The sequence below is a fragment of the Cetorhinus maximus genome, chromosome 6 (assembly GCF_964194155.1).
Source record: "Cetorhinus maximus chromosome 6, sCetMax3.hap1.1, whole genome shotgun sequence".
NCBI classification, from domain to species: Eukaryota; Metazoa; Chordata; class Chondrichthyes; order Lamniformes; family Cetorhinidae; genus Cetorhinus; species Cetorhinus maximus.
Window position 1 is genome coordinate 67,665,700 of NC_135884.1, and position 18,011 is coordinate 67,683,710.

The window sequence follows — 18,011 nt, forward strand, 5'->3', positions numbered from 1 at the left end:
TGTACAGGACATACCTGGGCAATTTTCCACATAGCCAGGTAGATGCCAGTGTTGTAGCTGTACTGGAACAGCTTGCCTAGGGACGTGGCAAGTTCTGGAGCACAAGTCTTCAATACTATTGCTTGAATATCGTCTGGGCCCATAGCCTTTGCAGTATCCAGTGCCTTCAGCCATTTCTTGATATCACGTGGAGTGAATCGAATTGGCTGAAGACTGGCATCTGTGATGCTGGGGACCTCCGGAGGAGAATGAGATGGATCATCCACTCAGCACTTCCAGCTGAAGATTGTAACTAATGCTTCAGCTTTATCTTTTGCACTGATGTGCTGGGCTTCTCCAGCATTGAGGATGGGAATATTTGTGGAGCCTCCTCCTCCAGTGAGTTGTTTAATTGTCCTCCACCATTCATGATTGGATGTGGCAGCAGTGTAGAGCTTAGATCTGACCTGTTTGTTGTGATATCGCTTAGCTCTGTCTATCACTTGCTGCTTAACATTTCACATCAAACCATGTCACACCAAACAGTCTTCAGTTAGTTTTTGCAGGGATTGAACAAGTACGGATGCGACAGATAGAAATATCCTGTTTAGAACACAATGGTGCAACAGGATACTATTGTTAGATGTCCATCATATCAATTGCAATAGGATAGTGTGAGTCAACTGTAAAAGAATCTGAGCGTTTAAAGTTTGTATTTTGTTTGAGGCGGACCCTAACTGAAAAGGAAAAATGAAATGGGAAATATAGAAAGGAAACTAACCTTCTCAGTTTCTGAGGAAACAAAATCAACTGAGATTTGGAAACCAAAACTTCTGGGCAGACTGAACCTGGTTGAAAGATATAAAAGAACACAGATGAGTCCAGTGGTGCAGTACAAGAAAGCTAAAGAAGACTGAGGCTAGATCCAGAAGCTGAGAATAAGTTGCTGCAGCTGTTTCTGTTATTTGAGGATAACATTGGTGGATCTACTCCATCCAGACCGACTTAAAGAGACTCTGCAGGCGTGGTGAACTCCATGCCCATGGAACTTGGATTGGTTGTGTGCTGCCGTCAGCTGGGGATCGGCTAGCTCCTAGAAGGAGAGGAGCTTGAATTCCGCATGAAGAAGACAGTTTGAAGGACTTTGTGATTGAGTGTGATCACCAAAATTTGAGTTGGCTGCAGAGCCAATAAGTAAGATCTATCTGAGTTCTATCTACCACTTATTGTGCAATTCATAGTTGATATTCGACCATAATTTGCCTGATAATTCATGTTTAATGCATGAGACATGTGGGGCACTGCTTCTAAGCTGTACCTGCCCTGGGAGTGTTTGATGGGGACAGTGTAGAGGGAGCTTTACTCTGTATCTAACCAGTGCTGTCCCTGCCCTGGGAGTGTTTGATGGGGACAGTGTAGAGGGAGCTTTACTCTGTATCTAACCCCGTGCTGTCCCTGCCCTGGGAGTGTTTGATGGGAACAGTGTAGAGGGAGCTTTACTCTGTATCTAACCCCGTGCTGTACCTGCCCTGGGAGTGTTTGATGGGACAGTGTAGAGGGAGCTTTACTCTGTATCTAACCCTGTGCTCTACCTGCCCTGGGAGTGTTCGATGGGACAGTGTAGAGGGTGCTTTACTCTGTATCGAACCCCGTGCTATACCTACCCTGGGAGCGTTTAATGGGGACAGTGTAGAGGGAGCTTTACTCGGTATCTAACCCTGTGCTCTACCTGTCCTGGATGATTTGGATGTTGACACCGGGTGCCTAAAATGGAAAGTGATGCAATTCAAAGCATCAACATCCCTCACCTTTATATCCTAGAATCATGCATTTTCCTGCACTCCTGAGTTGTGTGCATCCCAGGTAGGTTGGAATGACTTTCTCTATTGCATTTAGCTGGTAATGGGTAAATTAAGTCAAAGATGTAATCTGTCTGAAAACTGGTGATCAAATATGCACTGCAGCCACCAAATCTTCATCAGAATGGGAAATGGAAGGAATTCAGATCACTCTGCAAGTTGGAATAAATGATTGCAGATGGACAATGGCAAAGTCAAGAGGTTGCACAGCCTGGTATTGAGATGCTTGTCATTCTAAGCCATACTGCATCAAATGAAGGGCAATACACCTCATCTTCCAAATACCCAAGAGATAATCAGAGCGCTGAAAGGGAGCAGGTGAGGTTAAGTTGTCTAATGTTTACAAAGTTTTATTTTTTGCTATTTATGGTGCTGTAGGCAGCAATATTTAACAGTGAGATTTGATGTAGAGACCTTGAAGCCCTGTGTGAATCAGTAAGTCATTAGGATCCCCTAACATTTTGATCCTAAAGACTGTGCCTATATCTCAGCCAGTGTGTTCCTGCCTCACAGCTACAGCTAATGGGTCTGAATGTCACTGCAGTCCATTTTTACTAACACCCAGTTCAATCTAATCACTGAGTGATCTCTTTATCTCAGCCTGTCTTTTCTATCTGAAATAGATAGAGCTGGGAAAGATAGATAGATAATTAGGTAGGTAAATAGATAGGTAAGTAGGTGAGGATATATACAATAGGACAATCAGTAATGTTGAATAGAGTAGAAAAGAATAGAAATTAGCAGTTACTGATCAGTGTTCGGGTTTTTAAAAGTTAGTCAATTGGAGGGGTTGCTATTTAATGTATTTGTTCTGTCTCTGTAAAAGACCCTGGCATTCTGCTTTCTACCTGTATTGAACATGAGGATGATTAAATGTTTGGTTGGTGCGCCTTAGTATCCACTCTCCTAAGGATGCCGTACCCAACACTTTGCATGGCGTTGGCTTAAAGGGGTAAGGGAAAGCTCTCAGAACTGCAATGTAGAGTGTGATTGAAACTGTCATTGATAAAGATTCCCCTTTAGGATTTGTCTCTTTACAAATATCCTCTTAACTCCTAGGAAAGACCAACATCTCCTCTCCCCGGTGAACTGCTGGTACCTGGTCCTCAACCAGACACGTCGAGAGAGCAAGGACCATGCCACCCTCAATGATATCTACACAAACAACGTGATTGTCCGCCTGATGCAGATCAGTGAAGATGTAATACGGCTCTTCAAAAAGGTCAGCCTCAACCTTTGGTAGTTAAAGATAGCACAATTATTTCAGTAATATTAGAATAATTTTGTTCATAAGCAGTTTCTAGACACAAGAGTCCCTTGTAATTTATATATTGTATATTAGGAGAACGCTGACACCATAACGCGATGGTCCTAAGTTTCCAGCCTAGTTTGGGATATACCCCCACTCCTCCCAGTTCCTAAAACTTCGACACTCACATCAGGGAAATATGTTGGGGGGGTCTTTGGGGTCACCGCAGGAATTCAGTCTTTTACTGTTATATATTTCATCTCTGAATTATGCAGAGATGACACTAGTTTCTATGTGTGTAACAGGTTTTATTCACAGTGCTTTAAAATGTCTACTCCATGCTTCGGTTCTAGCTTCTAGCACTTTCTACAGCCTTGTTTACTTTTCTCAAAATCTACACCCAGGCTTAACTAATCAAGCACAGTTTTATGAACCAGGTGAGGAAAGGTAGGCTGCCCTTCCTCTTTTCCTACTCCTTGTTTAACTACAACAGGTTTTTTTAAAAGGATGTGCTTGGCAATTCAATGTGTTTAATTGTTTACCTGCTGTGACTGTAAAAGACACAAGGACAGGCTTTCTTGAGTTTTTTTAAAAAGAATAGAACAGTATTTATTGTAGTTCACACGGACTAAGTAAAAATAATAAAAATGCTCCAGCTTTCACACAAGCACACACAAATAAATTAGAGTGGGAAGATAGATTAAGCAAGTTAAAGTCCAGTAAAGTTAAAGGGGTATACAGATCCTGAAGGTTGATGATTTGGCTGACTTTAGGCTGAATCCAGTGGTCCTTCTGGGTTCAGCGTCGAGGCAGTGAAGATGTTGATGGTCAATTTATCATTCCTCCCGGAGACAGCAGTTGTTGGGTTGATTATTTACTCACTGTCTGCAGCATGTGGATAGCCAAACAGCAAACAGGACTCAAAACTTGCAAGTTGGATGGGGAGAGAGAGAGGAACCCGACTCAGGGTCTTGCTGCTTCAGCATCTCATTTGCTTGTCCTCTGGTCCGCAGAGAATACAGGAACTTAAGCACACAAAGGATTAACTGGCTTGCCACATGACCCTCTCTCTCTCCAACTGCCCAGTGACGCAAACATGGTATTGGCTAGTGGATTCCCATTGCCTGGCTTAAATGATTAGATTACATCTGAGCACATTCCTTTCAAAGCCAGAGTCCCATTGTCCAAGTGATTATGTCTAATAGTTTGTCCCCACCCAGCTGAGTACCTAGGTGATTGCCTGGAAGCTCTGCTAATGGGGTAGGAGATGGCCACCATTCATACACCTCCAAGGCAATTTCAATGGTTTTGGAATGTACAAGGTGCAGTGATGCAGATGTTCAGCCATCTTTGACTGTGATTTCAATCACTGAAATGTGGCTTTTTAAAAATTCAATTTGTGGTTTTTAGCCAGTAAATTAATAAAGTTATAAAAGCAAAAAACTGCGGATGCTGGAAATCCAAAACAAAAACAGAAACAGAAATACCTGGAAAAACTCAGCAGGTCTGGCAGCATCAACGGAGAAGAGCACAGTTGACATTTCGAGTTCTCATGACCCTTCAACAGAACTAAGTAAAAATAGGAAAGGGGTGAAATATAAGCTGGTTTAAGGTGGGGTGGGGGGGTGGTGTTGTTGGGACAAGAAGCCAGTAATAGGTGGAGATAACCAAAAGATGTCACAGACAAAAGGACAAAGAGGTTTTGAAGGTGGTGATATTATCTAAAGGAATGTGCTAATTAAGAGTAGAAAGCAGGACAGACAAGGTACAGATAGCCCTAGTGAGGGTGGGGTGAAGGAATACTAAAAAGGCTAAAAGGTAGAGATAAACAATGGGTGGAAATACATTTAAAAATAATGGAAATAGGTGGGAAAAGAAAAATCTATATAAATTATTGGAAAAAACAAAAAGGAGGGGGAAGAAACGGAAAGGGGGTGGGGATGGAACTCAATATTCAGTCCGGAAGGCTGTAAAGTACCTAGTCGGAAGATGTTGTGCTGTTCCTCCAGTTTGCGTTGGGCTTCACTGGAACAATGCAGCAAGCCAAGGACAGACATGTGGGCAAGAAAGCAGGGTGGAGTGTTAAAATGGCAAGCGACAGGGAGGTCTCATAATCAAACGCAGAACAATTGAATATTACATCTTTTCCCCCGTAAAACTAAAGTCCTTACTTTAAATTAAACCATCCTAAACATCACCCATATGTACATAGTCATTTCTTAGAGTTCAGTTTGCCAGTTTTCTCGTAAGTACAGAAAGAGTCTTTGAGATATGAAGGTCTCCTTTGACTACGCTGGGATCTACAAGTTTGAGGATGTGATTCTGCATTAATGAGGCAAATGATCAACATCACAGTCACTCAACGGAAAAGGAAATGTATCCTCATAATCACTGACAAATTCAGTCCTTTACAGCCCTTGGTAGGTTGTGAGCTGACGTTACTCCCTCTGAGGCCTTTAAATAAGCTCCAGACATTACCTTAGTCTACCTAATGTCACTTGATAGGAACAGGGGTTGTATAAAGACCCAGGGTGCCTCTTTCCACAAAGTTACATTTTAATTTCAAGGCAAGTGGGTCTGGGCAGCTCTGCTTTATGAAGCTGGATCAGGGATGGTGGGGGGGAGGAAGGGAAATGGCAGCCACTGCTGAGGCTCCCTGTGGCCTGCAAATGACACACCCCTGGGATTTGGGGGACAGTCTCCAGCTTGGGGCTAAGACATTGGGGGTAGCCGGAGGTTCTGTTCTGCTGCAATTACATGCTGCCAGAGTGCCCCCTCCCGCCCCCACCCCCCACCCCCCGCTGGAATTTTGGGCCCCATTCTAGGCCCTGTATCTGAATTTCAGCAACTCAGCGGATTATGGAAAAAATTGAGTTTGAGGAGGTTGCACCATTTTAACAGGCAAGACCGCCGCCCTCTCCCCCCATTTTATTTTTCAAATTTTGGTGGAATAGCGCTGCTTTTCAGCCTCTGCCCAGCATTGTAAACCTGACCAATCATAGCATTCTCTCGATTGCACTCATGACCCAGAGAAACTATGTTGTGTGAAAATGAATGTTATTTTTAAAAATATTTTGGGGAAAATTGTGCTATTCTGTAAAGAAAGCTGGATGTCTTTGTTTGGGTGTGTGTGATTTAATTAAGCTGGGAAAGAGTTTGATAGGAAACAAAAATAAAAATACCTGATATATAATAATAGAAAAACTCAGCAGGTCTGACAGCATCTGCGGAGAGGAACACAGTTAAGGTTTCGAGTCCATATGACTCTTCAACAGAACTAAGTAAAAATAGAAAAGAGGTGAAATATAAGCTGGTTAAGGGGGTGGGGTGGGGGGGACAGGTAGAACTGGATAAAGGGCCAGTGATAGGTGGAGATTGCCAAAAGATGTCATAGACAAAAGGACAAAGAGGTGTTGAAGGTGGTGATATTATCTAAGGAATGTGCTAATTAACGGTAAAAAGCAGGACAAGCAAGGTACAGATAGCCCTAGTGGGGGTGGAGTGAAGGGAAGGGATCGAAATAGGCTGAAAGGTAGAGATAAAACAATGGATGGAAATACATTTAAAAATAATGGAAATAGGTGGGAAAAGAAAAATCTATATAAATTATTGGGGGGAAAAAGGGGGATCGGAAAGGGGGTGGGGATGGAGGAAGAGAGTTCATGATCTAAAATTGTTGAACTCAATATTCAGTCCGGAAGGCTGTAAAGTTCCTAGTTGGAAGATGAGGTGCTGTTCCTCCAGTTTGCGTTGAGCTTCACTGAAACAATGCAGCAGGCCAAGGGCATACATGTGGGCATAAGAGCAGGGTTGAGAGTTGAAATGGCAAGCGACAGGGAGGTCTGGGTCATGCTTGCGGACAGACCGTTTGATAGGAGTCTACTACATTCGTTGCTCCCAATGTGGTCTCCTCTACATTGAAGAGACCAAACTCAGACTGGGTGACCGCTTTGCGGAACACCTTCGGTCTGTCCACAAGCATGACCCAGACCTTCTTGTCGCTTGCCATTTCAACACACCACCCTGCTCTCATGCCCACATGTCCGTCCTTGGCCTGCTGCAATGTTCCAGTGAAGTTCAACACAAACTGGAGGAACAGCACCTCATCTTCCGATTAGGCACCTTACAGCCTTCCAGACTTAACATGAGTTCGACAATGTTCAGACCATGAATTCTCTCCTTCATCCTCACCCTTTTTTTACCCCCTTTTTCCAATATTCATTTTTATTTTTTATCCACTTATTTTTATTTTCATTTTCATTCATTGTTTTATCCCCACCTTTTATCCTTATTTTTGATTTTTTTCCCCCACCACTGTCCCCTCCCCCCACCCCACCCCAACAGGGCCACCTGTCACTTGTTCATGTTGTTCTTTCCAGAGTGCTTACCCTTGTCCTGTTATTATCACATTCTGCTTTCCTACCTTAATGCCACTATCAGCACCTCCTTTAGCCCTTACCACTACCATTAACACCCACTTTGTCCTTCAGTTCATGACATCTTTGTCAATCTCTCCTTTGCCCCCACCTATCACTGGCCTTCTATCCAGCTTCACCTGTTTCACCCCCCTTAAACAGTATAAATTTCATCACGTTTTTACTTCCCTTTAGCTCTGAAGAAGAGTCATAAGGACTTGAAATGTTAACTCTGTTTTTTTCCCTCCACAGATGTTGTTAGACCTGCTGAGTTTTTCCAGCATTTTCTGTTTTTGTTTTGATAGGAATCAGGTTGTCTGGGGGTTTGGAAACATGAAAAAGATAGAGGTGTTAAGTTGAGGTAAAAGTAAATAGGTTAGATCTAACATTTGCATTTTTAGTTAAGTTGAGAGTTTGTTTGAATATCAAAGGGGAGTCAGAGATACCAAGGGAAATGTTTGCATCTTGCAGGAGTTCATAGGTAAACAAGTAGTGGGGGGTATGATATTTTATTAAACCAAAAGCAAAAACCAGATGAAAACATGAAAGATCTTATATTTGGAAGGTTTTGAGTTTTAAGGGGGGTGTGAGAACAATGGGACTGAGGTGAAAGGGAAAAATGTATATTAGAGTTACTGTGGATAGCTGTTTTTTCACCTGGTAAGCTAGAGATGGCTGGAGATACCTGGAGCTGTTTGAGCTGTTGAGATAGCTGGAGTTCTGGGCTGGGAGAAGATGCAGTTTAAATTAACCACCCAGTCAAGCCAGAAAAGTGTTGGGCTGCAGCAAGCAGTTTTATTCTGAAGTACATTCCACCACAGAGTGGAAGAGAGTAAAAGTCATGTGGTATACCTTTTATTGAAGCTACAGCAGTTTGCCTTTTGTAATATTACTGGATTTGATATTTAAACATCTATAAGGGAATGTTGCCTAGAAAGTGATTACTTATGAGTTTGACCAAGTAGAGAGTCTTTTTTGGGGAATGTTTTTTACGACTAACCTTACTTGCGTAACTGTAATGTTGTGTGCTTAAGTTTTCTTTTAATTTTTTAAATCCCCAAGTGTCACTGGACCTTTTACTGCTGAGATCGGCACGTCATCTTCTCAATTTCAGAATGCAAAAAAAAATAGGGTATGGCCCGTAAGCCAAGTTTCCCTCTGGGATTTAATACTGGCTGTGGTCATAGCAGTTGAATAAGCCAAGTGTAACTCCGGACCAGAGTTTATCCCACCCCACAACCCCCCTCCAGCCCCACCACCCCACCATTCCCCACCCAGCCCCCCATTCAGCCCCACCGCCCCACCACTCCCCACCCACCCCCCATCCAGCACCACCCTCCCCCCATCCAACCCCACCATCCACCCCAATATCCAGCCCCACCACCCAGCCCCCCAACCGGCACCACCCCCTTCTCCCAATCCAACCCCACCCCACCCCCAGACTACCTAAGGCAATATTTGAATTGGATCATTTAGGATGGAAAAAAGCATCTCTCATGATCTCAGGATCTCCTCAATACTTCACTGCCAATGGATTATTTTTGAAATGCAGTCACTGTTGTAATGTAGGAAGCAGGACAGCCAAATTGTGCACAGCGAGATCCCACAAACACCAGTGAAATACATGGCCAAGTTTTCTTTGTCAGTGATGTTGGTTAAAAGGGCTCCCCTATTCTTCAACATAATGCCACGGGATGTTTAATGACCACCTGAAAGGGTGACACGGGGCCTCGGTTTAACACTCCATCCAAAATTCAGCAGCTCTGACAGTGCAGCATTCCCTCGATACTGTGTCAGGCTGGATCATGTGCTCAGATACCAGAAGTGGAGCTTGAAGCCACAACCTTCTGACTCTGAGGTGAGAGAAGATGGTCACTGAGCCAAGACTGTCCGTGTCTAATGAGCAAAAAAAACGCTGAAGAAACTTGAGTGAAGCGCTGACACATTCCAGTGTCGAGCACCTGTTGCAAAGCATCAGTAGTGCTCGTTCATCTCCTCTACTGCACAGCTCAGTGTTGTTGGAGACACAGCTTGACTATATCCACATCATCGGACCGAACAAGATGTGTGCCCCAGGTGACATCCCATTAGCTGGATGATGTGGCGTGGTTGATGGGCTTTTCATTAACCATTTCCTGTTTCTATCGTTGCTGCCTCTATTAATGAGGACGGATGTTACAGAAATGGAGGGAACTGGGGAACAAACTGATTATTTGCCCATGAGAACAACAATAAGCCTATCAGCAAGATTATGGGGCGAGTGGGGGGGGGCGGCGGTGGGATCCTTCTCAGTGTGGGCCGGAACCTTGCCCACCAAGCTGGCATGACAAAGCTTCTGATACCAAGCTCCCCACCATTATCCAGCTAAAGTATAGCCCAAGCTGATTCACAGAAGTTGCCTGTGCAGCAGAAGCTGAGCCAACGAGAGGGAAGGATGACATTGATATGAAAAAAATCTTCGGTAGGCAGGTGGAGAGGTGGATGGGCTGAGGCTGGGAATTGCAGAGGGTGGGACATAGGCAGGGTTAGGATCAAGACCACTGCCAACAACATCTGCTATTTATATAGCACCTTTAAGGTAATAAAATGTCCCAAGGCACTCAGAGGCATTATAAAACAGAAAAGGACACTGAGCCATATATGGAAATATTATAAATGAGGGATTCAACAGCTGAAGAGGTGAGACGGGGGGTGGAGTCAGGCAAAGTTATGCAGGTGGAAATAGGCAGTGGTGGTGATAAATGTGGATATGTGGTTGAAGGCTCATCTTGGGGTCAAATGTGACACTGAGGTTGTGAACAATCTGGTTCAGTCTCAAACAATAACCATGCAGGAGGGACAGAGTCGGTGGTGAGGGAACGGATCTTCTGGTGGGGACTGAAGACATTGGCTCCCAATATTTAAATGGAGGAAAGGTGAAGCAAAGGAGTGATAAATGAGAGTAAGAGAAATGGAGGGATTGGGAAGCAGTAAGGGCTAGGGGAAGATGTAGAGACATAATGGGGCAAGGTCATGCCAGGATTTAAAGATGAAGACAAGGATTTTAAAAATGATCAGTGTGCCCTGGAACTCCTCATCTGTGATTTGTATAAGTGAGTCTATGCTGTCCCCTTTCGTGTTGAAAGATATCCTATAGTTTTCTCCTTCCCATTTCCTGAAAAGTCTGCCTGTTAATGGGCACATTTCAGTTTCACTAGGAGACAACTGCCCTCCAATGTCTCCACCAAGTGACTGGTCTCAATGTGTGAGCCAACACAGTGAGGCTTTGCCGTCTCAACCCTGACATGCTACACAGTAGAGCCTGAATACATCCTCGTCTGTTCTCTGCAAATTGTCTAAGTAGAATGAGTAGTGCTGTCCCCTCTTACCGGCTTCACACCCCAAAACAGCTCAAAGATCAAAATCTTGTCAATTTGTTTTCCTTTTTTCTCCATTGTCTATGCCCCCATCCCTGACTCCGACCCCATGGATCGTGTGGGGTAACTATCGTTGGTATATTTGTAAAGTGTTCTTACTCTCTCTCCTTCTCACACTGTCCCCATCAAACACTCCGAGGCAGGTACAGCATGTGATTAGAGACAGAGTAAAGCTCCCTCTACACCAGGCTTGTCGACCCCACAGCCTGTGGGCTGAGCCCCTCCATGTGGCCCCCAGAATGATTGTTGAAATTGCTGGTAAGGCAGATCAGTGAGTTTGAAGATTTCTTCAGGGGCCAGCTCCTCCAATCACAGCCTGTTTTTCTCATGTGTTTGCTGCTGATAGGTTCACTATTGAGTCAATCGGCATCAAACATGGGACAGAACTAGGCTGTGATTGGAGGAGCAGTGAACACCAGCAACTGCAATGATGTGAAGATAGAAGGAGTTTGGAGTACCCGTTCACCATGCTTTCCCATGGCTGCCGGTGCTCTGGCCCGGTTGCGTTCCCCCAGCGCTCCCCTGGTATTCCCCGTGTCCGACTGGTTCTCCCCACGTTCCCCTGATTTCCCCTCAACGTTCCCCCGGTTTCCCCCCCCACCATGATCCCCCAGCTCTCCCCTGGTTCCCCACCGCATTCCCCCAGCTCTCTCTCAATCCTCCCGCGTTCTCCCAGCTCTGCCCCAAATCTTCCCGCGTTCTCCCAGCTCTGCCCCAAATCCTCCCGCGTTCTCCCAGCTCTGCCCCAAATCTTCCCACATTCTCCCAGCTCTCTCTCAATCTTCCCGCGTTCTCCCAGCTCTGCCCCAAATCTTCCTGCGTTCTCCCAGCTCTGCCCCAAATCCTCCCGCGTTCTCCCAGCTCTGCCCCAAATCTTCCCGCATTCCCCCAGCTCTCTCTCAATCCTCCCACGTTCTCCCAGCTCTGCCCCAAATCCTCCCGCGTTGCCCCAGCTCTGCCCCAAATCTTCCCGCGTTCTCCCAGCTCTGCCCCAAATCTTCCCGCGTTCTCCCAGCTCTGCCCCAAATCTTCCCGCATTCTCCCAGCTCTCTCTCAATCCTCCCGCGTTCTCCCAGCTCTCTCTCAATCCTCCCGCGTTCTCCCAGCTCTGCCCCAAATCCTCCCGCGTTCTCCCAGCTCTGCCCCAAATCTTCCCGCGTTCTCCCAGCTCTGCCCCAAATCCTCCCCCGTTCTCCCAGCCCTGTCCCAAATCCTCCCGCGTTCTCCCAGCTCTGCCCCAAATCCTACCCGTTCTCCCAGCTCTGTCCCAAATCCTCCCGCGTTCTCCCAGCTCTCTCTCAATCCTCCCGCGTTCTCCCAGCTCTGCCCCAAATCCTCCCGCGTTCTCCCAGCTCTGCCCCAAATCTTCCCGCGTTCTCCCAGCTCTGCCCCAAATCCTCCCGCGTTCTCCCAGCTCTGCCCCAAATCTTCCCACATTCTCCCAGCTCTCTCTCAATCTTCCCGCGTTCTCCCAGCTCTGCCCCAAATCTTCCTGGGTTCTCCCAGCTCTGCCCCAAATCTTCCCACATTCTCCCAGCTCTCTCTCAATCTTCCCGCGTTCTCCCAGCTCTGCCCCAAATCCTCCCGCGTTCTCCCAGCTCTGCCCCAAATCTTCCCGCATTCCCCCAGCTCTCTCTCAATCCTCCCGCGTTCTCCCAGCTCTGCCCCAAATCTTCCCGCATTCCCCCAGCTCTCTCTCAATCCTCCCGCGTTCTCCCAGCTCTGCCCCAAATCCTCCCGCGTTGCCCCAGCTCTGCCCCAAATCCTCCCGCGTTGCCCCAGCTCTGCCCCAAATCTTCCCGCGTTCTCCCAGCTCTGCCCCAAATCTTCCCGCGTTCCCCCAGCTCTGCCCCAAATCTTCCCGCGTTCTCCCAGCTCTCTCTCAATCCTCCCGCGTTCTCCCAGCTCTCTCTCAATCCTCCCGCGTTCTCCCAGCTCTGCCCCAAATCCTCCCGCGTTCTCCCAGCTCTGCCCCAAATCTTCCCGCGTTCTCCCAGCTCTGCCCCAAATCCTCCCCCGTTCTCCCAGCTCTGTCCCAAATCCTCCCGCGTTCTCCCAGCTCTGCCCCAAATCTTCCCGCGTTCTCCCAGCTCTGCCCCAAATCCTCCCCCGTTCTCCCAGCTCTGTCCCAAATCCTCCCGCGTTCTCCCAGCTCTCTCTCAATCCTCCCGCGTTCTCCCAGCTCTGCCCCAAATCCTCCCGCGTTCTCCCAGCTCTGCCCCAAATCTTCCCGCGTTCTCCCAGCTCTGCCCCAAATCCTCCCCCGTTCTCCCAGCTCTGTCCCAAATCCTCCCGCGTTCTCCCAGCTCTCTCTCAATCCTCCCGCGTTCTCCCAGCTCTGCCCCAAATCCTCCCGCGTTCTCCCAGCTCTGCCCCAAATCTTCCCGCGTTCTCCCAGCTCTGCCCCAAATCCTCCCGCGTTCTCCCAGCTCTGCCCCAAATCTTCCCGCGTTCTCCCAGCTCTCTCTCAATCCTCCCGTGTTCTCCCAGCTCTCCCCTGATGCCTCCCTTGTTCCCCCGGTTCACCCCCCTCCCATGCTCCCCCAGCTCGCCCCTCGTGTTCCCTTGGTTCCTACCCACGTGCTCCAGCTCTCGGCCTTCCCCTCAGTGGGCACGCGCATTTGGGCGTGGGTAGGCTTCAGGCCTCACTCCAGTTCACATTGCATCCACCTTCAGCCCCAAGCTGATTTTGTGAGGGTGAATGTGTGAGTGATGCTGAGTGAGTGATTGATTGAGGGTGAATGTGTGAAGGAGGGGTGAGTGAATGAGGGAGGGTGAGTGAGCGAGGATGGGTGGGGTGAGTGAATGAGGGAGGGTGAGTGAGCGAGGATGGGTGGGGTGAGGGCATGAGGGAGGATGAAGGAATGGGTGAATGAGGGAGGGTGTGAGGATGGGTGAGGGTGAGTGTGAGGGGAGGGTGGGTGAGTGTGTGAGGGAGGGTGGGTGAGTGAATGAGTAGGAGTGAGTGAGGGAGGGTGTGAGGGTGGATGAGTGCATGAGTGAGGGAGGATGAGTGAGTGAATGAGTGCGTGAGGGAGGATGAGTGAGTGAATGAGGGAGGGTGTGAGGGATGGGGAGTTAGTGAGTGAGGTTGGGTGGGTAGTGGTGGTGGGGGCAAGTGAGCGGTGAGGGGGGCAAGTGAGTGGTGAGGGGGGGCGAGTGAGTGTTGAGGGGGCGAGTGAGTGGTGATGGTAGTGGGGGCGAGTGAGTGGTGGAGGGGGCAGGGGCGAGTGAGTGGTGATGGTGAGGGGGGGGCGAGTGAGTGGTGGTGGTGAGGGGGGTGCGAGTGAGTGGTGGTGGTGAGGGGGGGCGAGTGAGTGGTGGTGGTGAGGGGGGGCGAGTGAGTGGTGATAGTGAGGGGGGCGAGTGAGTGGTGATGGTGGTGGGGGCGAGTGAGTGGTGATGGTGGTGGGGGCGAGTGAGTGGTGATGGTGAGGGGGCGAGTGAGTGGTGATGGTGAGGGGCCGAGTGAGTGGTGATGGTAAGGGGGGCGAGTGAGTGGTAAGGGGGTGGGTGAGGATGTGTGAGAGGGGTGAAGATGAGCACATGTAAGAGGGGTGAGGGTGAGTGCATCTCACAGTGGGTGAGTGTGAGTGAGTGAGCACTCTGAGACTGGGAGTTAGCTGGACACACACACACAGTCACCCTTTCACACTCCATTGGTCATCGTTATTTATCACTCATTTTTCAATTATCAGTTTATTGTTGTGAATTTCTTTTGCTCAGCAACTTGTCTCTAATCATACGTCAGCTTTGTTTTTGGAATTCATGTTTAATCTTCCGCCAAAGCTTATCTTTAAAATTTTGTTCATCAGCCCTGGCAAGCGTGAGAAAAATTGAAATGTGGCCCCATGAGAAAAGGCTGGACAAGCCTGTTCTACACTGTCCCCATCAAACACTCCCAGGGCAGGTACAGCACAGGGTTAGATACAGAGTAAAGCTCCCTCTACACTGTCCCCATCAAACACTCCCAGGACAGGTACAGCACAGGGTTAGATACAGAGTAAAGCTCCCTCTACACTGTCCCCATCAAACACTCCCAGGGCATGTACAGCACAGGGTTAGATACAGCGTAAAGCTCCCTCTACACTGTCCCCATCAAACACTCCCAGGGCAGGTATAGCACAGGGTTAGATACAGAGTAAACCTCCCTCTACACTGTCCCCATCAAACACTCCAAGGGCAGGTACAGCACAGGGTTAGATACAGAGTAAAGCTCCCTCTACACTGTCCCCATCAAACACTCCCAGGACAGGTACAGCACAGGGTTAGATACAGAGTAAAGCTCCCTCTACACTGTCCCCATCAAACACTCCCAGGGCATGTACAGCACAGGGTTAGATACAGCGTAAAGCTCCCTCTACACTGTCCCCATCAAACACTCCCAGGGCAGGTATAGCACAGGGTTAGATACAGAGTAAACCTCCCTCTACACTGTCCCCATCAAACACTCCAAGGGCAGGTACAGCACAGGGTTAGATACAGAGTAAAGCTCCCTTTACACTGTCCCCATCAAACACTCCCAGGGCAGGTACAGAACAGGGTTAGATACAGAGTAAAGCTCCCTCTACACTGTCCCCATCAAACACCATCAGGGCAGGTACAGCACGGGGTTAGATACAGAGTAAAGCACCCTCTACACTGTCCCCATCAAACACTCCCAGGGCAGGTACAGCACAGGGTTAGATACAGAGTAAAGCTCCCTCTACACTGTACCCATCCAACACTCCCAGGGCAGGTACAGCACGGGCTTAGATACAGAGTAAAGCTCCTTCTACATTGTCGCCATCAAATATTCCCAGGGCAGGTACAGCATGGGATTAGATACAGAGTAAAGCTCCCTCTCCACTGTCCCATCAAACACTCCCAGGGCAGGTACAGCACGGGCTTAGATACAGAGTAAAGCTCCTTCTACATTGTCCCCATCAAATATTCCCAGGGCAGGTAAAGCACGGGGTTAGATACAGAGTTAAGCTCCCTCTACACTGTCCCATCAAACACTCCCAGGACGGATATAGTACAGGATTAGATATAGAACTCTGCTTCTTGTTACAATCTCAGTAGATTGGTAACTTTTAAAAAGAAATGTTAATTCCTGCTTTGAACCGAAAAGCCCACACAACAATATTTCACATTTTAAAGGGAATACATTTTACGACAGAAGAAAAAGAACAAGCAATCTTAACTCAGACTGTGTCACTTAAGCACTTACACTTTAAACCAAAATTCCAAACATAACTCTCCTTGTTCTACTTTTAATTTGAACCACTAACTTTTTTAAAGTTACCATTTCTTGACTGTCCCTTCTCTTCTTCAGGAACTCCAGGATTCACCCTGATTCTTCTTAGTTTCCCAGTCTGGCAGTTAGTCCCAGAACACTGTCTCTCTCTCTCAGGATCCTACTGTCAATCTCTTCCAATAGCATCACTAGGCAGATGTGGCACTCTTCAATTCCTCATGAATCCTAGCATGGGCCCCATTCACATGTCCTGCCCTGTGTCCCACAGAAAGACGCCTGGTTCCTGGGGAGCTCGCTGCTGCTTGTGCTGGCTGCTGACACATTCTCTTTCTGCCTGTTTCAAGCTGCCAGACTGACTGCCTCACAGACTGAAAACAACAGAGATGTATGTTAAAACAACCAACTCGCCCCTCGTAACCCATATCCATGGCAACGTGACACACGGGGTTTCTTTTCAGATAGAAATGCAAATCAGTTATCTTTAACTTTAAGCCTTTCCTTTTATCTGAAAGGTATATGGATACTATAAAACCTAACCTTGTTTACCAATAGCCTTCAAACCTTCTCTGATCTGGGGAAATTACACAAGTAAGCCTCTCCTGAGCCCTGAGAGAAAGAGTCTCCTCAAAAGCTTGTTAACGAGATTCCCATTGTTTAACTTTTAATACCTCACATCATGACTTCACTAACATAACATGGGCCAACATTTGATCTGTAAATATCCCAGGCCAGTCCCTCTGGCCAGGCGTTGTTTCATTTATCTGAAATATAAAAATTACAATTTCCATCTTGTACGCATTTGTAACACTACAAATGTCCCATTAAAATGTGATAGGACAGGTACAGCACAGGTTAAAAACAGAGTAAAGCTCCTTCTACACTGTCCCATTAAGTACTTCAAGGGCAGGTGAGATACAACATAAAGCTCCCTTTACACTGTCTCACCAAACATTCCCAGGGCAGGTAGAGCACAGGGTTAGAGACAGAGTAAAGCTCCCTCTACACTGTCTCATAAAACAATCTCAAGGCAGGTACAGTTCAGGTTAAATATAGAGTAAAGCTCACTCCACCCTGTCCTAACAGCATGCAAAATGCTTGAATCTATATCTCAGAAGGTTTCTCCTCATACAAGACATTGACCATTTCTCATACCTGCCATCTTATTTACTTAAGATTGATAACTGGATGCCATTCGGTGCGGAGTGTTAGTTTTTCTGATGTGGCTGATGTCTATTTCACATAGGTTCCCCCTCCCTCCTGGCTGTCAGGCTCCTAGAGGGGTTGCGAGCTAAGGAGAGGACTTTCCTTACAGCAGGCTGAGCTGAATTTAAGCTGCAGCCAAATACAGCATTAATATCCCTCACCAGGAGTACAAAATCAGAAGGTAATCAGCCTTGGGCCATCAGCAACCCCACCATCATTACATCTGTGTCACAACTGCTGAGATACTGCTCCCCTCCCCCCCCCACCCCCATCCCCTTTATGGTTGATTTTCAGCTTTGCCTGTTTATTTTTAACAGATGACTGAACACCATCAGGGTCACCATTAAAGTGCAATACTGCAAATAATGGGATACATCATGCATTTCAATCCAGTTCCTCACTTAAAGCTGCATCATTGCCTGAATTTTTTGTTGGCAAGCTTTGAGGCAGCACTCATGGGCTTGATGCAACCGTTTCAGTCAAGTGAAGCGTTGTTATGTGACATCTCTATCGCAAAAGGAACCTAGGGCTATGTCCTTTCAAATAGTGAAGAAAGCAACTGGCATTGAGGCAGACAGACCAGGAAGGGTCCATCCTCTGCCCTTGCTCACTTAGCTGAGGAAATGGTGCAGCAGAATAGGAAGTTGACTA

General features: G+C 47.3%; 1 protein-coding gene across 2 annotated transcripts in view; it reads left to right on the forward strand.

Moving 5' to 3' along the window:
* The window catches only part of srgap3 (SLIT-ROBO Rho GTPase activating protein 3), a 286,135-nt gene that overhangs the window by 136,093 nt on the left and 132,031 nt on the right, over positions 1-18,011 (forward strand). For both annotated transcript variants that reach the window (XM_078543822.1, XM_078543823.1), the window contains exon 3: positions 2,898-3,060. In XM_078543822.1, coding sequence (XP_078399948.1) covers positions 2,898-3,060 — 163 coding nt within the window. The remainder of the gene's footprint in view (positions 1-2,897; positions 3,061-18,011) is intronic.